This window comes from Procambarus clarkii, chromosome 89 (genome assembly GCF_040958095.1).
Source record: "Procambarus clarkii isolate CNS0578487 chromosome 89, FALCON_Pclarkii_2.0, whole genome shotgun sequence".
NCBI lineage: Eukaryota > Metazoa > Arthropoda > Malacostraca > Decapoda > Cambaridae > Procambarus > Procambarus clarkii.
In genome coordinates this window covers 11181789-11203034 of record NC_091238.1, presented here as the reverse complement: position 1 = coordinate 11203034, position 21246 = coordinate 11181789, and the positions used below count along the sequence as shown (strand labels likewise).

The 21246-nt window shown below is 42.8% G+C and overlaps 1 protein-coding gene and 1 long non-coding RNA gene across 8 annotated transcripts in view; one reads left to right on the top strand and one right to left on the bottom strand.

The window, feature by feature from the left end:
- Atac1 (Ada2a-containing complex component 1) overlaps window positions 1-17964 on the top strand; it is a 30583-nt gene extending 12619 nt beyond the window's left edge. For all 7 annotated transcript variants that reach the window (XM_045767078.2, XM_069318018.1, XM_045767077.2 and 4 more), the window contains 5 exons: window positions 1685-1761; window positions 3022-3137; window positions 3563-3754; window positions 7740-7868; window positions 11251-17964. In XM_045767078.2, coding sequence (XP_045623034.1) covers window positions 1685-1761; window positions 3022-3137; window positions 3563-3754; window positions 7740-7868; window positions 11251-11442 — 706 coding nt within the window. In that variant the 3' untranslated portion in view covers window positions 11443-17964. The remainder of the gene's footprint in view (window positions 1-1684; window positions 1762-3021; window positions 3138-3562; window positions 3755-7739; window positions 7869-11250) is intronic.
- LOC123773372 (uncharacterized) lies at window positions 408-7769 on the bottom strand. Its single transcript, XR_006774791.2, has 2 exons — window positions 7469-7769; window positions 408-1146 (listed from the first exon to the last, which is right to left on the bottom strand). It is a non-coding gene; the product is annotated as an uncharacterized lncRNA (long non-coding RNA).
- Window positions 17965-21246: the final 3282 nt, after the last annotated feature.

Sequence of the window (21246 nt, the reverse complement as noted above, 5' to 3'; positions counted from 1 at the left end):
TTTTGGTGTTATAGGTTGTGTAGTCTGACTGTTGAAGCTTTGGCACAGTTTGTAGACAGAAAAGGTCCACTGTATATTAAATCAATATTATAATTTCTACCAAATGTGGGAGAGGAAGTGAACTCATCGTGCCATATAACATGTTGAAAGTGAGGCTGTTCGTTGGATATATACACAAGGGAACACCCCCAAAGTCCACCAACACATGTGGATGTGTCATCATGGCTTAGAGGAAACTATTCCCTAAATCCATGTCTGTGCATGCTTCACATTTTGTTAAAATTATGAAATCTTAACATGTTAATATTTGACTCTTGGCCACTGGAATTTAAATACCTAAACTGACAAGTAGAATCCATTACTGAATTAACTCGTGAATAAAATATCGGGTTAGTGAATATTCGAAATGGTGTTGGTGTAATTATTATTACATAAATTAGATTATATAATATGCAGAAAACATTTCTAAGGTATGTGTTTTCTGCTAATTATTAACATGCTTTAATAGCATACTGTAGTCCAGTAGTCATAAATAATACTCTCATTTCCAATATAGCTAATTCAGTGACATCTTAAACATTGCTACCTGTCACTCTCAAGTGCTGTACCTATAGTTACTATGCATGCAAGTACAAAATAGGGACTAGCATGCAAATTTGTTCTCCTTGTTTTGCACTATGTATTAATTTTGTAGAGGGCCTAAGAAAGAAGCCAATAACTAAGCCTAACTTTTCCTAAGCCTAGTATAGTATAGTACATATATGTACTATATTAGGCCTAGGATAGGGAAGATTATGATTATTCTGTTACACATTTTTATGACTTTGTATTTATATAGTAAGATTTTTTTTTGGGGGGGGGGTACAACAGTTTATATTTTGTACATTTCATCCCTAATAGCTACCAGTTCCATAGATTTTGGAGCATGGATTGAAACAGTTTTGCTACAACAGCATTATTTCTCCTACTCATTTATAATTAGTATAAGTATTATCTTCATAACAAGTGTCCATTATATTCCAATCCCTTTTCAAACATTTAAGTCCATTGTACTATCTGTAGATAATTTTCAGTGCATCCTGTCTTGTCTCTCCCCACCTCAAGTCCTCGAGTCCAATATACGCTGCATCCTCTCTTGTCCTTCAACTGGAAAATATTCAATGAACTATTTGAGAAGAGTTATTAAATGTTTTACTAAATTCTAAGCTTTTATCTATAAATAATAAAAAAGTCACCCCTTAACTGCACATCGAAAGGGAAGTAGACAATTGTTCCACTCGTGCTATTTAATTCCACTACTACTTTTTGCATAGTATGCGACTTCCATGAATTCACCTATAAATAATCCTACCCAAAGAGAAACCATATTAAATTATCAGAGATTAACCCTTCACGTGTACACTGTTTAACAATTATTTAACGATACAGTACTGTACAGTTAGTTGTTGTTGTTTTAAGATTCAGCTACTGGGAACAAAAAATTCCAAGTAGCATGGGCTATAGTGAGCCCGTAGTGGACTTGTCTGGCACAAGAGCGGGGCTGTAACTTACTGTACAGTATTTTGATGTACAGTAGTATAATTTTATGTTTAGGTTTATGAATGCCTTTTGTATTCATAGAACACAATTTATATTTTATTATTTAGAGAGTTATTTTTTATGTTAATTTAGTGTTGTTTTGCAGACTTGAGGAACTTCTAATTAAATATCCTGACGAAGTCATTGCTTCTCATCGATGGCTTAAGATTTCTAAGGAACTTGGTATGTACAGGCTAATACTTTTAAATTTCCTTTTTCAAAGTTAGTCAAACATAAAAAAATTTTACAGTGAATTTTCAGTACTTGTTGACATGCCAGTAGTGCAGGGTGCTTATGTGTGGTTTTTAAGGCTTGCCACTTATACCCTTAACAGATTATATTTGCCTCTTGGCTGTTTTTGGCATCTGATATCTCAGTGCTTCCTGCTTGGTTATCTGTTGGGACCAGCAAGACCCCATGGTCCACGGGCCTTCTGCTTAGCTGGCCCTTCAATTCCACACTCACTTTGGTGTGACTTTGCCGGATGGCTTTCGGTCTTATTGTATTCCAATGGCAGACTGGTCCTACCTCCACTTATGGATGGCTTAAGTCTTTAATTTGCTTGGTCCTTTGTGCTTTTTATTGGGGGGGGGGGGGGGGGGGAAGGGGCCACCACCTGGTGGTGCCTCTGGATAGTTGGATAAGTAGGGAACTAGCTTGTTCAGAATTTTGTTAGGATTGGTATTGCTAAATATTACTTGGAGGGCATTTTAGTGTTTTGATGCTGTTTCAGTAATTTATGGGGAATTTTCTTCTTTAGTTGGTTGATTTCTTATCTCTACGAGGTCATATGGAGGGAACTGTCAGCTGGAGAATTAGTTGTTCCCGGTATGCTGATATTGTCACCATTAACCTGGCATACTCACAATGTCCTCTCCATGTATGTGACAAAATCAAAGGAAGCTATGAGGTGTTGCCCAGAAAGGGACATATCATTACACTCATTCAATTGTTTTCAGAATAGTATACCAGCCTTTGAGCACTATTATTCATCATGGAATGTGAATTTAACTCTAAAACTTGTACTATTTTAATAGGCTAAATAAGGGTTGGAGTACAGTATTTGACAGATTCTGTATGTACATGTCATATGCATACATAATCAGTTTACATACATGATGTAGTGCTATGGATATTGTGCACATTGCTTGTTCAGTCAGGTTAGGTACTGTTGGGTCTTGGGTAGTAACTGGATGCATAACTGTGGACATTACCTTGGCTAAGGAATCTTAACAAGCTATGAAGGGCTCTCTGACCTCAACAAGGGTATACCTTTATGATATGTACACACATTCCTAATGTGAAAAAGTTCAGCTTTTATTAAGTGAAATTTTGACTAATGAATGTATTTTTATAAAAAAATTAAGTGGAAAGACAAATATATACCATTAGTCCTGTATTGTCATCTCATTATCTGTATGTAATATTGTTTTTACCTAACAGGAACACGAACACCACTTCAAGTTCAGAGTAGAGTACAGAAGTACTTCATTGCACTGAAGCGTGGAGGCCTACCAGTTCCAGGCAAAAATCCAAGAACAGCTGTGTTAAGGAAACCGGTAAGCCATACTAGTCCTATCTATATCATCATATTCATTGCTCATTCTTGGTTTAAACTTTAAAATGTTTTTCTCCTGATAGTGACTTCACAGAGAATCTTGACAGAACATTTGTTCTTTAATTTGTGTCCTGTTTAGAAGGGAAGGCTCTTGGTGGGTTCAGTTAGTGACAGGGAGCCGGACATTTCACATTGTCCAAGCTGTGTTGGTGAAAGGCACTGAGCTGAGCTGAGCTGAGCTGAGCTGAGAGGAGAGGCGCTATCAAGATGTTGCCATTTTTTTATTATTAAATATTAATATGTAATATATTTTTAATATTTAATTTAAAAGCTAATATTGTCTGATTCAAAAGGAATTCCATATGCAACAGAAGTCTGATTGTATCTAATCCAGATTGGTAGGATTTCATTGTAGTTTATTTTTAGGCTGGACGAAGGCGTGGCACATTCCTTTATGCACTACAATCAGGAAGAGGTTCCAGTTTTATGAGAGCATTCAACATGTATGAAGATGAAGAGCAGGGACCTGATTTCGGCGGCAACAAAACTAGTCACACAGCTACTGGTGTCTTTGATGATGAGTTTTCAAGTAAAGGGGACTTTTTAAATGTTGAGGAGGTATGGTATATAAAGTAATATATTTTTTTTAAGTATTAAAATCCAAGTAATACAGTAATAACAGTACAGTAATAACTTAAAAAAAATTGTAAATATTTTAAGTGTACTCTTGTATTCAGAATTTATTGCTAAAAATGTCCGCACATTTTTGTATGTAGACTACTCATGAAACATACTATTATATATATTACTGCTATCTCCACTGGAGGACTGTTATAATTTTTGCAGCTATCTCCACTGGAAGACTTTTAGATACAGAAGAGATACAGTACATTGTATTGTACAGTGGGGATAGGTTCATTCTGTTGCATCTAACTTTCCAGTACAATACACTGATTTTTCATTTCAACAAAAGTCAAGTGTTTATACACTGATACTTGGCAGATATCACCCCATCTCATGTAAATAATAATAATAATTTATTCACAAGGTACAATGGGTTGGTGAGATTGCATAAGATTGCTATTTTTACATTGTTGCAAAGCCACTAACATGCATTGCATTTTGGGCAGGTCTTTAATATATCGCATCAGGTAAGATGAAAAGGTACATTGTAACAAGGTTCTATATCTACAAATAGATACAATATAAATTGACAGATGATTACACTGATAAAGATACTGTATATGTCTTGAGTACAGTACAGCTGTACTAATATTGGGGAAGTCGGTAGTACAAGATATAGTGAGAGGGTGAAGCGCATGGTAAGGAAACTATGATGAGATTAGGTACTTTTTGGTTTTACTTTTGAATAGGGCATAGGTTGGAAAGTTTTTTCTAATTCATCAGGGAGAGTGTTCCAAAGACTAGGTCCTTTTATTTGCATGGAGGGTTTACACAGATTTAGTTTGACTTTGGGGATATCAAAGAGATATTTTAGAGAATAGTGAAAGTGATGATAATAATTACGTTAGTAAATAAGGCTTTAATGTACCTGAAATGCTCTTTTCTGACCAGGACACTCGTGCTTCCTTAGGCAATTGTCCTGCTCTATCAGGAACAGTCTTCCCATCCTGAAATAGTGTAATACTATATCCATGCTGTAATGGTATCTTGTCTAATACGTAATGGTATTAATGTATTCATAACACCCAAAAGTAAGGAAAGGCGGGAGGCATTAAGAGAATTCTCAGTCTAGCCCTGAATGATTGCCAGAAAGTGCATTCATATTCCCCCCAAAATCTTTTCAAAGTAATACTTTGATTCAAATTTGTCCTTTTGTGTACCATTTTGTGTGGTGGATCAAAGTGGTAATATGATGGGAGATGTCTTTAGGTATTTTGTCATGATTGAGCCAGGCAGTTTTGGCTTGGATAGTTTTGTTTGAGTCTTTGTTACACTGTCTCCCACCCCCTCTTGGGATTCTGTGGGCCTTCCCATTACTGTGTGTGTATTATTGAGAGTTATTCGTCATGGGTGAGGGTCATTCATTTTGGGTACAGTTCTACCTCCATTCAAAATTGTACAGTGACAAAGAAGAGAATAATCCTTGACCTGTCCTGTGTCAGTGCATTGCTCCCATGCCTGACTTTCTAAGTGACTGCTGTATCTTTGATCTGGTGGGTTTTGTCTCCTAGGTTATTTCTTGGGCCTCCAGGATGCTTGTTGGCATGTTCCAATTCATCTGGAGTTCAGGGAATGGTATCATGAATACACCCTTCTATTTTAGGGTGTATTCAACCACTCTTCACTTCTGGTTGTCCAAGACCATTGTCCAGGCTGACCCAAGAGGTGCTTAGTATGCTTCAGTTTGAGTGTTCAGGGTTTGACTGGTTCATTTGGTGGTGCTGGGTAGATTCAGCACCTTTGTCAGTTGCCCAAAGTCTCTGTTCAAGCCTTTTTAGAACCTTGCATGATTAGGTATAGTGTGAAATACTATGTCTTCCTGCTGGAAGCCGCAACAGACTGACTGATTTCTCATTTCCAGCTGGTTCTGGAGAAACATCTATTTTGTCCATGTTTTGAGTGACTGCATAGCAGGCTCATTTTACCCTGCATCATTTACCCCTGGGTCAGCTGCAAAAGTTACAAGTTTTTCTGCTTTCTTGCTCATCACTAGTAGTGGAATTACAGGGTCCCCCATTTGGCCTTCAAAAGTTGAATTCTTTTGAGATTACCATTAGCAGCATTTTGGACTTTCTTTTAGTGGATGGTTAACCCCTCCATTTTTAAATTCTTCTTGGACATCTCTCGTCCTGCTTATACGCTCATTTCCATCACAAGGGTCATGGGGGCAGTAGCCTTTAACTTCAGGTTTTGCACATAGATATGTGTGGGAGTTGGTGGTGATATACTTTGTGCTGAAGTGCCAGAATCTGCCAAGAGGCTCCGTGATTTGATTCCATTCGGATATGTATCAACAAAAAGGGATTGGCTCGATACCTCCTACATTGGCAGTGGTCTCTCGACATTTATCTCCTAGCTTTTCTGGATTTAATTATCTCAGCAGAGTATACAATGAACAGGGAGTGATGCTTTATTATTATACAAAATATTCAATGTTACCAGGTTGGGCCTGTTCCACTCTGGATGAAACACAAGCTACCACTTATGCATCTGGTTTCCCACGATTATGATGCATTTGTAGTGGATGATTTGTATCTCAATTTGAACCAGTTAGTTTATCTTGTCTGATAAAGATGCTGCTCCATTTACTGAAGAAGCTGGAGCCCATTGCTGGCACTCCTATTGGACCCCCCCCCCCATTTGGCTGCTCCAGTTCAGGTTTTTACTCTTGTTTGCCTGTTGGCCTAACCTAGCCTACATATAGAGGAATGCCCGTGACCTCAATTCAAGCCATTAAAGGCTCTCTGCTGATCTTTGTGAAGTTATTGGACCTGATCTGTCACCCCCTTTTTCTGGGGAAAAGGTAGTGATAGTGGTTTTTGTCCAGTTTCATCTTTTGTCATTTCATTGATAGTACAAAGTTGCCTGACATTTGCCCCTCCTTTTCCCAGAGGAAGAAAGAGGCTGCTAAGGCTTTATCTGGGGCAGGTGCATCATTCCAATTGCTTCAATAGGTGCTTTGGTTGAATCCAAACTGCTCTCTCATTCTAAGAGGCTTGGCTGGTTGTTGAGATCTCCAACTTTAATATGAGGTTGTGGTCCTAGTGCATTAGTGGTCTGAGTACATGCAACCCCCCATCTCCCTTCCCTTCCCCTCCACTGTGGTTTGTGATGTGGCAGAGTAGGAAGCCACCCAAAGATGGTTGTTTTTGAGTTTCCGTGTTCCAGTATCCCTTTCATGGTTAGAATGTTTGGCTGTCTTCTGGCAGGCGTGGACCCAGGATGCCTGATCTCTGTGGGTAGGTTATCTTGAGGTTATCTTCAGATGATTTCGGGGCTTTTAGTGTCCCCGCGGCCCGATCCTTGACGAGGCCTCCACCCCCAGGAAGCAGCCCGTGACAGCTGACTAACACCCAGGTGCCTACTTTACTGCTAGGTAACAGGAGCATAGGGTGAAAGAAACTCTGCACATTGTTTCTCGCCGGCGCCTGGGATCGATCCCAGGACCACAGGATCACAAGTCCCGCGTGCTGTCCGCTCGGCCGACCGGCTCCCCTGTGTGGGTAGTTTCATACTTTCATACACAAATTGTTAGACAGGAAGATTATGACAGTGATGTACTCTCTTCACATGGCAGTGAAGAGAGTACATTACTCAACTGTTTCTTGTTCTGGTTCTGCATCTTGTAGGTTCCAGGTTCTAGCTTACCTTGAAGGCTGGTTGCCTTGGACTCACAGGCCACCAGCTCCAGGAAGCAACTGCAGGTTCATGTCAGAAAGGAGAATTTGTAAATAAATAACGAACGTTATATAAAAAAGTAAATTTAAGGGCACAGACCCTGCTGGCAAGGAAAAGCAACTGATTGAAAGACGTTTACACAACTCCCACTACTAAAGTGAGAATATTTACCCAGCATCTTTCACTATCTTGTTAGCCATATTTTTTAAGGTACATGTTATTAACTAATTCATGTTTTTAGGACGAGGAAGATGTTGCAGAAGAACTTCGTAATACCGAGGACTACCAAGAGATGTTGAGGTTAAAACAAGTTAAATTGCTGAAACTCCGTGAAATGGAAACTGGCATTGTCTCTCATCCAGGATTCACAGTAAGTCTGTCCCAAGCAAAAATATAAGTGTTGAGAATAATGAAACCTCTTTTCTGAGATGGCCACATTCAGTCATTATCCAAGACAATATAGTATACTGTGGGGGACAGGGGCACTTCAGACAACCAACGTGACCATTTCATCTTGCACATAGCAAAGCTCTTTTAAAACTCCCAATATCAGTCAGTAAGCAAATGGAGGTAGGGAGACACTGACATTTTCTTTTATGCCGCCCTGAATAATCCTCAAACGGTACATTCCATTTGCTAATACGTATATATATATACAGTATATATATATACAGTATATATATATACAGTATATATATATACAGTATATATATATATATATATATATATATATATATATGTCGTACCTAATAGCCAGAACGCACTTCTCAGCCTACTATTCAAGGCCCGATTTGCCTAATAAGCCAAGTTTTCATGAATTAATGTTTTTTCGTCTACCTAACCAACCTAACCTAACCTAACCTAGCTTTTTTTGGCTACCTAACCTAACCTTACCTATAAATATAGGTTAGGTTAGGTTAGGTAGGGTTGGTTAGGTTCGGTCATATATCTACGTTAATTTTAACTCCAATAAAAAAAAATTGACCTCATACATAGAGAAAAGGGTTGCTTTATCATTTCATAAGAAAAAAATTATAGTAAATATATTAATTCAGGAAAACTAGGCTTATTAGGCAAATCGGGCCTTGAATAGTAGGCTGAGAAGTGAGTTCTGGCTACTAGGTACGACATATATATATATTATATATATATATATATATATATATATATATATATATATATATATATGTCGTACCTAATAGCCAGAACGCACTTGTCAGCCTACTATGCAAGGCCCGATTTGCCTAATAAGCCAAGTTTTCATGAATTAATTGTTTTTCGGCTACCTAACCTACCTAACCTAACCTAACCTAACTTTATCGGCTACCTAACCTAACCTAACCTATAAAGGTTAGGTTAGGTTAGGTAGGGTTGGTTAGGTTCGGTCATATATCTACGTTAATTTTAACTCAAATAAAATTGACCTCATACATAATGAAATGGGTAGCTTTATCATTTCATAAGAAAAAAAACTGAGAAAATATATTAATTCAGGAAAACTTGGCTTATTAGGCAAATCGGGCCTTGCATAGTAGGCTGAGAAGTGCGTTCTGGCTACTAGGTACGACATATATATATATATATATATATATATATAATATATGTCGTACCTAGTAGCCAGAACGCACTTCTCAGCCTACTATGCAAGGCCCGATTTGCCTAATAAGCAAAGTTTTCCTGAATTAATATATTTTCTCATTTTTTTCTTATGAAATGATAAAGCTATCCATTTCATTATGTATGAGGTCAATTTTTTTTTTATTCGAGTTAAAATTAATGTAGATATATGACCGAACCTAACCAACCCTACCTAACCTAACCTAACCTATCTTTATAGGTTAGGTTAGGTTAGGTAGGTTAGGTAGTCGAAAAAACATTAATTCATGAAAACTTGGCTTATTAGGCAAATCGGGCCGTGCATAGTAGGCTAAGAAGTGCGTTCTGGCTACTAGGTACGACATATATATATATATATATATATATATATATATATATATATATATATATATATATATATATATATATATATATATATATATATATATATATATATATATATATATATATATATATATATATATATATATATATATAATATATATAATATATAATATATATATAAAATATATATATATATATATATATATATATATATATATATATATATATATATATATATATATATATATATATATATAAATAATATGTGTGTATACTGGCAGCAGGTTTTCTTTTAAACATGTCTCATTGAATATGAGCGCATATTCTGCATTTACTATCTTCTGATTTAGGGCTTCTATCCCTCTAACTATTTTCCTAGCATCAGGGCTTAGCTGAAAGGAGTTCTCCAAAACTCATTTTCGTTATTTCAAAGGTGAAGAAAAAAGTGAATTACTATAGAATGTATTACACTTATTTATACAATTTGCACAACGTTTTGAACCTCCATGGTTCATTCTCAAGTGAAAAGAAATTACAAAACTCTTTGATTTATACCCGTACAGGGTCAGGTGTTAAGACAAGTACAATAAAGGTAAAAACAAGGGGAGGATACATAGGGGATAAATGCAGGACGAAGCACATACAAAGATTAATCAGGTGTAATTGGCCTGTTATGTTGAACAGTGTCTTCTGTGTTGGCATCGTTATGTTCTGGTCTTGTCCTTGCTCTCATGGTGGGTAGAGTAAATAGTTCCATGATGTGGGTGTTCATGGTAGGTTGACTTACCATAACACCCGAGTCAGGTGTTGACAAAGGGCCAGATGGGCCGAAACGTTCATCTCTCTTTCCCATTTCTCTGTCGATTTTCCGCATACAAATGATCAGTGTTTAGTGATCGTCAATTGCATATATATGTATATATAATAGAGAGAGAGATTTTAAGAATTTTGAAATGACTTGTATAGCCTAAAAGCCTGGGAAAATATCACTAGGCAAATGAGATAGGATAGGGTTTATTTTAAAAGGAGAATTTAACTGAATATACTATTAACATAGCAAGAAAATAATACCCAAGTTGGTCTGATAAATGCTAGAGAGGTATGCAGAGAGAATACTCTAAATACATATGCATGAAGCATTCACTAAGAAAAGCCCACCATACAGGAGATTAGAGTTCCCAGGTTCATCTATAGTAACTTAATAATTGATCCCATGCAAGCCACTAGAAATGATGTATAATGAAAATAGTCCAACTACAAAGTAGATACTGTACAAAGATTGCAATGTCATTGGAAGATTGGCAACATCAGTGGGATGTTTCATTAGGGAACAACTAAGTGCCTCTGAAATGACATTTAAAAACATTTGCTCTTTAGAATATTGCCTTTATATAAATATTTTTCTTAAATTATGAACATTACTGAACAGTACTCGAGATCCCCCTTTTTTCTATTAAATACTTTCATGCAACTCATCTAAGCACTTGGCCACCTAGCAAAGTATAAGGATTATCTCGACAAACAAACCAATGATAAACATCAGAAACGTAACAGAAATGAGCAAGTAAACAAAAGATAGAAGCTGTGGTGTTCATTAAAGCCCTGCATGAAATCTGTAAGCAATAAACAAACAACCGACAAGTGGTATTCACAGCCATATTGTGAATTACTTACCAAGGAGTATTATATATGATGTTTTGTGGTTACAACCTTATTCTTCATCCTGTATTGTTTTTCTTTGTTTATATTCCTTTTGTCTATTTAGGTTCCTATTCCTGTCCGTGACTGATCATTTAACATTTCTCTCACAGTGTGACGTGTGTGGCATGGAACCGATTATGGGGATACGCTGGCACTGTGTTGAATGTCCAGCCTCTACAAGTGTTGATCTGTGTGAAAAGTGTGTCAAGACTAACTTCTCCTTAAATTCCCACCGTCCATCTCATATATTGCAGCCAATTAAAGCACTCTGTATCCGGGATACTGTGGTAGCATTATCCTAAGAAAAAGAAAAATTTGATTATAAGGTTGGTTTTGCTCGTGCTGTCCCCCTCCCCGCTCAGCTCGTTGTCGCCGTGTGGGGGCTTAGTGGGCGGCTGCCGGAGTGTGATGCTCCTTGGGACAGTCCTCTGTCCTTTTCTAGCCTTGTGCTCCTGCTGCCGTCCTCTCCAATTCTGCTGGGCATCTTTTCCTTTTCCTTCTGTTTCGTTTTTCTCCCCCCTCTTCTCCTATCTGCTTGCCGTTTCCTACCGACCTTTTGCTCGTTCTGGTTCTTCCCTTGGACTTCTTCTATTTTGACGCCCGGGTGCTTGAGGAGGCATACTCGTGCACCCGTAGAACTGCAGTACCCGACGTCGAGAGCGAGGGGAACCTTTTATTGTCAATCCCCACTTCGTCACTGAACCCGATCTCGACGGACTGTCGGTTTCTTAAGGTGGCGTTTGTGGGGCGTATACTCGCGACGCACCCCTAGGAGGCCCCGACAAGATCGGCGATAGCTTCTTGTTGGGTGTCCTGCCTCTAATTGTGGCTCCATGGTGGGTGTGGGGGCACATTCGTGAGTGAATTCTTTCTTTCGTCAAGATGATTACCCCTGCTTCGGCTTCTTCTGGTTTACCTTCTCAGGCTCGTGGGGTGGGCGACCAAGCCCCCGAGTCGGTTCGTATTGGAAGACCGGGCTCTGTAGCCTCCGCTGCATTGGGCCCCGACCTTGCTCCTCCTTTGGCCTCTCTGACTCCTTCCTCTGGCTCCCCTCCCTCCTCTGTGGTTGGGTCGAGCCCCAAGCCCCCAGTGGTGACTACCTCGTCCCCTGGCGCGGCTCCTTCTCTAGTTGTAACTACTGCGCCTTTTAACCCCTCTCTCTCTGGGGGTTCTCACCGCCGTCCTCGTCACGGCCGCCCTCGCTCGATTCCTTCCAGTTCTGCTACCTATCAAGCCTTGTTTGGTCCCGCTTCGTGGGCCAAATATTTTGATCTCCTCCCTCTTGATTCTGCGCCTCCTGACGATTTCTCCCTCCATCGACATCTCATTGATTCCGTGGATGCCTCCATTACTTTCAACCCCACTCGTCTCGGTACACGTGTCGTTGCTGCTCCTTCTCAGGATGCTGCTTCCCGCTTGGCTGCCTTATCCTCCCTTGGCGAGACCCCCGTTCGGGTCTCGAAGAACGTTCAGTTAAATGCCAGTGTTGGCACTCTTTTGCTCCCGCCCCATGTTGCGACCGGTGTTCGGGACCTGCGCGACTGCCACGACGATATTCGACATATCCTCGCTGCCCAGGGCCATTCTATTCTCCAGGTGGACACGTTTACTCGTCCCCCTCGTGGTAGTCGCCGTCAACCCCTCCGGGTTGTGAAGATTACCTTTGATGGTAGGACCCTTCCACCCTCTGTCATTCTTGCTGGTGCCAGGTGCTCTGTCCAGGAGTACATTCCTTCTCCTCGGCTCTGCAACAAGTGCTGGAGGTTTGGGCATGGTGCCCTCCGCTGCTCCGGGACTGTCTCTCTCTGTCCTTTGTGTGGTGGCGAAGGTCACTCTAAGTCGGAGTGCGCTTCTCCCCAGGCTCGTTGCCTCAACTGCGGTGAGGCCCATCCTACCTTCTCCCGTGCGTGTGTCCATTACAAGCTTGAGGCAGCCGTCCTCAACTTGAAGCACCGGGAGCGTTTATCTTTTCCTGAGGCGAGGCGCCAGGTTCGCCGGCTCCCGCCTTATGCTAATATCTCTTATGCTCGCGTGTTGCGCTCTTCCTCTCCTCGTCCTTCCCGCCTTCCTCAGACTCACAACCGTTTCCGGGCCTTGGACCCTGATGCGCCCACTGCCCCCTCCTCTGTCCCTTTGGGTTCTCTCCCGAAGGATCCTCCTCCTGGTCCTCTGTCTGGGGTTCCCCTTCCTTCTACCCGGTCTGTCGTGTCTTCTGTGTCTTCTTCCTCGTCCCCCTCCGATCCTCCTTCCCATCCTCTTCCTCCGTCTATCGGCTCTCCCCGCCGCCTGTCGGTGCGGGCGGATGTCCATCGCTCTCCTAACGGCCGTCGTGTGTGCTCTCGTTCGGCTTCTCCTGTTGAGACACTGGAATCCGTTGCCCGGTACGTAGTTGCTGGGACACCGGTCTCTTTAAGTCAGAAGCGTAAGCTTGGCTCCTCTCCTTCCTCTTCCCCGGCGGGTAAGAAGGCTTCGCTTTCTTCCTCAGCTCCTCCTTCTGGCTCTGTTGCTCCTTCCCCTCCCGTTTCAGTGCTTGCGCCCCCTGTTCCTGCTATGGAGGTTTCTTTGGCCCCTGCTTCCCTTTCGGTTGCTGCTCTTGCTGGGGTGCGCTCCTCTCTTTCTACTCCCCCTCTTCCTGCTGCTGTCCTTGACTGCTGCTCTCCGTTGTCTCCTCCTCCTCCTCCTCCTCCTCCGGACCCTGCCCGCCCACCTCTGATCTGTTCTCCCGTTTCCTTCCCTCCGTCTTTGCTCAGTTTACCCATGCCCCCTAACCCTGACTTTGCTGACCCTGATCCCGACCCTGATATTCTTTAACGTGCTCTGTTGGTCTTTCGCCTTTGTTTCTTCCTTGTTCTCTGTTTTTGTCCTTTCTCTTCTCGTCGTTGTCCATTCTTCAATGGAACGTTCGAGGTTATTACGCCAATTTCCTCGAACTCCAACTTCTGGTTTCGCGGTTTTCGCCCCTTTGTGTCTGTCTCCAGGAGCCAATGCTTGGTGCTCGTCCTGGTCGTTTTCGTGGCTATTCCTTTCTCTCCCCCCCCCCAGCCATTGCTGGGGCTTCTAATTCTTCTGCTCTCTTGATTCGGGCTGATGTCCCCTTTGTTCCTTTACTTTTTCCTTCGCCTCTCCATTGTTCTGCTGCTCATATCTTTGTGGGGAAATGGTACACAGTTTGTTCCATTTATCTCCCCCCGAGTGTCCCGCTCTCTCTTCCTGATTTGAAACACCTCCTAGACTCCTTGCCGGAGCCTGTGCTCCTGCTGGGTGACTTCAATTGTCGTCATTCTCTTTGGGGTGATGTTCTGACGAATACCCGGGGTCGCCTCCTTGAGCCGTTTCTCCTCTCTTCTTCCCTGTCTCTTCTGAATTCTGGTGAGCCCACTCATTTGGACTCTCGAACTCGCACCCTTTCTTGTCTTGATCTTTCTCTCTGCTCTTCTTCTCTTTACTTAGATTTCACATGGCAGGTTCTTGATGACCTCCATGGAAGTGATCATTTCCCCATCCTTGTTTCCTTTTTCTCTTTTCGCCCTTCCCTCTCTTTCCCTAGGTGGCAGTTTGCTAAGGCGGACTGGACCCTATTTTCCCTCAGTGCTACTCTCTCTGACCTCTCCCTTCTGCCCCTCTCTCGCGCTCTCCTCCTTTTTCATGACACTGTCTTCGACGCTGCCCTCCGCTCTATTCCTCGCTCTTCCTCTCGGGGTCCACGGAAGTGCGTTCCCTGGTGGAATGCGGACTGTGCTCGGGCTGTCCGCTGTAAGCGTGCAGCCTGGAAGAAGCACCGCCGTAGGCAGACGACCGATTCTTTTCTTTTCTTTCGGAAAGCGAGTGCGGTGGCCCGTAGGGCCATCCGTACGGCTAAACGTGAATGTTGGGCATCTTATGTCTCGACAATCACGTCCGAAACCCCTCTGGCCCAGATCTGGAAGCGTATCCGCAAGATAGCGGGTAAGTTCGTTCCCGATGTTTCACCGGTCCTTCACCTCCATGATACTCTTGTGGCGGACCCGTTGCAGGTCGCTTCCGAACTGGGTTCCCACTTTTCTTCTGTTAGCTCTGGTCTTCATCTTCCCCAATCTTTCCTTCTTCGTAAACCTGTCCTTGAGTCTCGTCCTTTAGATTTCTGCACTCATCTTCAGCTTCCCTATAATGATCCCTTCTCTCTGAACTTCGTTCTGCCCTGGCCCTCTGCGGTTCTACGGCGGCGGGCTCCGATGGTATTCATTATGAGATGCTTCGCCATCTCCCTCCGAGCACGTCTCAGTATTTACTGAGTCTGTATAATCGGATCTGGGAGTCGTCGTCAGTCCCTGAGGACTGGCTCGATGCCGTTGTCCTCCCTGTTCGCAAACCGGGGTCTCTGGGTACTTCCCCTAAGGACTTTCGCCCTATTGCTCTCACAAGTTGTGTCTGCAAACTCTTTGAACGTATGGTTAACGTTCGTCTGATGTGGTTCCTGGAACACCATCACCTCCTCTCCCCTTCTCAATTTGGTTTCCGCAAGTGCCGCAGCACGACAGATGTCCTGGTGAACTTGGAGGTCTATATTCGTACTGCTTTTGCTGCGAAGACCTCCGTTGTTGTCGTCCTTTTTGACCTAGAAAAGGCTTACGACACCACTTGGCGTTATCATATCCTATCTCAACTTCATTCTTTTGGCCTTCGTGGTCATCTCCCTCTCTTTCTCCGCAGCTTCCTCTCTCGTCGTTCCTTTCGGGTGCGCCTTGGTACCGCTCTCTCTCCCTCTTTTCAGCAATACGAAGGTGTGCCCCAGGGTAGTGTTCTGAGCACTACTCTTTTTCTGGTTGCCCTCAATGGTCTTCTTTCCTCTCTTCCTTCTGGTGTCTTCTCCGCTCTCTATGTCGATGATCTTACCCTTTGTTGTCAGGGTGATGATTCGCCTCTCCTTCAACGCCGGCTTCAACTTGCAATTGATGCCGTGTCGTCTTGGGCCACAGGTCATGGCTTCAAGTTCTCTACTTCTAAGACTTGTGCCATGACTTTTACGCGGAAACGGGTTGTTCTTCGTCCCTCTTTGTCACTTTATGGTCATCCCCTTGAATACAAAGATTCCGCGAAGCTTTTGGGGTTATTCCTTGACACTCGTTTGTCTTGGTCTCCCCATATCTCTTACCTCCGTGTTGAGTGCTCTAAGGCCCTTACCCTCCTTCGGGTCTTGTCCCATACTTCTTGGGGGGCAGATAGGCGCACTCTCCTTGCTTTACATTCCTCTCTCGTCCTGTCTAAGCTCGATTATGGTTGCCCTGCTTACTCGTCTGCTTCTCCTTCTACTCTTCGCCGTCTTGATGCTTTGCACCATACTGGGTTGCGCCTCAGTTCTGGTGCCTTTCGTTCGACTCCCGTCCTTAGCTTGTATGTGGACACTGGCTTCCTGTCTCTCCAGGACCGCCGTGATCGCTACTGTCTTCGCTATCTTGCGCGGTCCTTGCAACATCCTTCCTCTCGCCTCTGTCGTGCTTTAACTTTTACCCCTCCTGCGGTTCCTGTTCCTCTTCACCACCTCCCTCTTTCTGTCCGGTTATCTCGCCTACAGGATTCTCTTTCCGTTCGTATTTCTGATGTTTCTCCTCGTGTTGTTCCTTCTTTGCCCCCGTGGAGGGTCCCTCTTCCGCGGTTTTGTACATCCTTGACTCGTATCACTAAAGCTTTTACCCCTCCTACGGTTCTAAAACGCCTTTTCCTCGAGCACTTTTCTTCTCACTCCCGCTCCGTTTCTGTCTTCACCGATGGGTCTAAGTCAGCGGACGGTGTTGGCTACTCTGTTGTTTTTCCTGATCGCACTTATATGTGTCGCTTGCCTCCGGAGACTAGCATCTTTACAGCGGAACTTTATGCTATTCTCTATGCTCTTCGTCTCCTGCTTTCTCGTTGTCAGTCTTCCTTTGTGGTTGTTGTTGACTCTCGTAGTGCCCTCATGGCTCTCGGGTGCTTTAATCCAGTTCATCCAGTAGTTGTCGAGATCCAGCATTGGCTGTTTCTCGTTCACAGTAAATTTAAGTCGGTTGAGTTTTGTTGGGTTCCCAGCCATATTGGCGTGTCTTTAAATGAGCGTGCGGATGCTGCCGCTAAGGAAGCTGTCCGCTCTTGTCCCATCTCTCGTAAAGGCATTCCGTATTCCGACTTTTACCCGGTTATCCATTCCTCAGTCCTTACCCGTTGGCAGGCTTCTTGGTTGTCTGTTACTGGTAACAAGCTACGTACTCTTAAATGTTGTGTTTCCTCGTGGCCGTCCTCCTTCCACCGTAACCGGCGGTGGGAAACAGCTCTGGCGAGGTTGCATATTGGCCATACTCGCTTAACCCATGGTCACTTGATGGAGCGCCGCCCTGCTCCTTATTGTCCTAGTTGCATTGTCCCTCTTACGGTCGTGCATGTCCTTCTTGAATGTCCTGACTTCCAGGACGAGCGTGTGTCTTGCTTTCCGACCGCCCCTCGCGGTCACCTGTCCCTCGATAGAATTCTTGGTGACTCGGATACTTTTGATATCGTTCGCCTTATGCGTTTTTGTTCTCGTATTGGCATCCTTGGTGATATTTAGCGACCTCTGATTATTTTGCGTATTTGATGGTGCTACATAGCCTTCCCGGTTTGGTGCCTTCTTTTGATAATTACTTACTTACTTGCTCGTGCTGTATAAGTATTTTACCAAAATGAATTATTTGTATCTTGACTAAAGTTTCTGTTCAGGTGTAGAGCTTTCTGCAAACAAAACTTTGGGGCGTCAATTTATTAAAGAATGCTGTAATAAAAAATAATTAGCATTGAAACTAAGATAGTGAATGCTAAAATAAAGATCCTATGAACTGTACAGTATTTCATTATTTAGGAATTTCAACCTGTGAGTACAATGTGTTGTATAAAAACTGATCAGTACAATGATTGCAAATGTGTTGTATATAAACTGATCTGTGCAATGTGCATTGTAGTTACACTTTCCATAGCCATGTTGAAAATATATTTTCTGTAGTGTGTGAATCCCTTTAGGTATCTGAGTGAATGAAATCTATTATATTTGATAACACATATATATATAATATATAAATATAAATATATGTATATGTATATATATATGTGTGTGTAATATATATATATATATATATATATGTATATATATATTGGTGTATACTGGCAGCAGGTTTTCTTTCAAACATGTTTCATTGAATATGACCGCATATTCTGTATTTATTATTTTCTGGTTTAGGGCTTCTATCCCTCTAACTACTTTCTATCCCTCTAACTATAACCAAGAAGACTTCCGAACTCCTTATCAAAAACAGCCCGAAGCCGACGGAGAACCCTCTACAGCAGTCAAGCGTTGTATACATGTACACTTGCCCCCACGAAGGATGTAACCTTCAATGTAAGTACATAGGTATGACGTCGACCAAGCTGACGAGGCGTTTGACATGCCATCTTCAATCTGGTGCCCCTAGGAATCACATGAGACAAGCCCATGACATTACTCTAACAAGAGAAATGTTGAACAAGAATACTTGCATAATAGACAAAACCCAAGATTCAAGAAGATTACAAATTCTTGAGGCAATTCACATAAGAATAGAGCGACCTACCATGAACACCCAAATTACGGAACTATTTACTCTACCCACCATGAGAGTAAGGACAAGACAAGAACATATCGATGCCAACACAGAAGACAATGTCCAACATAACAGGCCAATTACACTGGATTAATCTTTGTGTTTATATAGGAGATGCCTCGTATGGGCCAATAAGCCTTCTGCAGCCCCTATGTTTATCCCTTATGTATCCCCCCATGTTTTTCACCTTCATTGTATTATCACCTGACCTAATGCGGGTATAAAATCAACTAGTATTGTAAGATCTGTTCACTTGAGAATGAACCATGGAGGTTCGAAACGTCGTGCAAATTATACAAATAAGTGTAATACACTCTATAGTAAATCACTTCTTTTCTTCACCTTAAAAGTACGAAAATGAGTTTTGGAGAACTCTTATTTCAATTAAGCCCTGATGCTAAGAAAATAGTTAGAGGGATAGAAGCCCTAAACCAGAAAATAATAAATACAGAATATGCGGTCATATTCAATGAAACATGTATATATATATATATATATATATACACACTTATATATATACATATATACGTATATATATACATATATACTTTGTGTCTGGAAGACACAAAGTCTTTGTGTCTCCAGACACAAAGCAGAACGCTTTAAAAGAGACCAACGTCGTCTATGCCTTCAAATGCCCACTTGGGGACTGTAAGCTCCAAAAAACCCAGTATATAGGCAAGACAACAACATCTCTTTCTAGGCGTTTAACGATGCATAAGCAACAGGGCTCCATTAAGGAACATATAATCTCTTCCCACAACCAAACCATCGCCAGAGAAATCCTAGTAAACACAGAAATCATCGATAGATACAGCGATAGCAGGCGGCTTGACGTTTGCGAGGCACTACACATTAAGAAGTCAACACCAGCAATCAACAGCCAATTAATGCACAACTATATTCTACCCACCTCAAGACTCCGCTCCAATATTAAAGCATCAAGAAATATGGACCAATAGGCTTTCTACAATCCTATTCAATACCCATTGTTTCATGTTCTGTCTTGTGTTGATGAATTTAATACCCTACTAAATACCACCTCACCCCATCCACCTCACTCAAATGTAGATATAAACAAATCGGAGATATGTAAGTTCTATTCAGTTGTGTATGTTTTTGGCCGCTAGCGGCGAAAATCGCGCGGTTTTTGGCCGGTAGCGGCGAAAATCGCGCTATTTTTGCCCGCCAGCTGCAAAAATCGCATAGTTTCTGGCTGGTAGCGGCGAAAATCGCATGATTTTTGGACGCTAGCGGCGAAATTCGCACGATTTTTGGCCGCTAGCGGCGAAATTTGCACGATTTTTGGCCGCTAGCGGCGAAAATCGCATGGTTTTTGGCCGCTAGCGGCGAAAATCGCGCTTTTTTTGGCAGGTAGCGGCGAAAATCGCGATTTTTGCCCGCCAGCTGCGAAAATCGCATAGTTTTTGGCCGCTAGCGGTGAAAATCGCGCGGTTTTTGGCCGGTAGCGGCGAAAATCGCGCTATTTTTGGCCGGTAGCGGCGAAAATTGCGCTATTTTTGCCCGCTAGCGGCGAAAATCGCACGGTTTTTGGCCGCTAGCGGCGAAAATCGCGCTATTTTTGGCCGGTAGCGGCGAAAATTGCGACTTTTGCCCGCCAGCTGCGAAAATCGCATGGTTTTTGGCCGCTAGCGGCGAAAATCGCGCGGTTTTTGGCCGGTAGCTGCGAAAATCGCGCTATTTTTGGCCGGTAGCGGCGAAAATCGCGCTATTTTTGCCCGCCAGCTGCAAAAATCGCATAGTTTCTGGCCGCTAGCGGCGAAAATCGCACTATTTTTGGCCGCTAGCGGCGAAATTCGCACGATTTTTGGCCGCTAGCGGCGAAATTTGCACGATTTTTGGCCGCTAGCGGCGAAAATCGCGCTATTTTTGGCTGGTAGCGGCGAAAATCGCGATTTTTGCCCGCCAGCTGCGAAAATCGCATGGTTTTTGGCCGCTAGCGGCGAAAATCGCGCGGTTTTTGGCCGGTAGCTGCGAAAATCGCGCTATTTTTGGCCGGTAGCGGCGAAAATCGCGCTATTTTTGCCAGCTAGCGGTGAAAATCGCACGGTTTTTGGCCGCTAGCGCCGAAAATCGCGCTATTTTTGGCCGGTAGCGGCGAAAATTGCGCTATTTTTGCCCGCCAGCTGCGAAAATCGCATGTTTTTTTGCCGCTAGCGGTGAAAATCACGCGGTTTTTGGCCGGTAGTGGCGAAAATCGCGCTATTTTTGCCCGCCAGCTGCAAAAATCGCATAGTTTCTGGCTGCTAGCGGCGAAAATCGCACGATTTTTGGACGCTAGCGGCGAAATAAGCACGATTTTTGGCCGCTAGCGGCGAAATTTGCACGATTTTTGGCCGCTAGCGGCGAAAATCGCGCTATTTTTGGCCGGTAGCGGCGAAAATTGCGATTTTTGCCCGCCAGGTGCGAAAATCGCATAGTTTTTGGCCGCTAGCGGCGAAAATCGGCGGTTTTCGCGCGATCGGC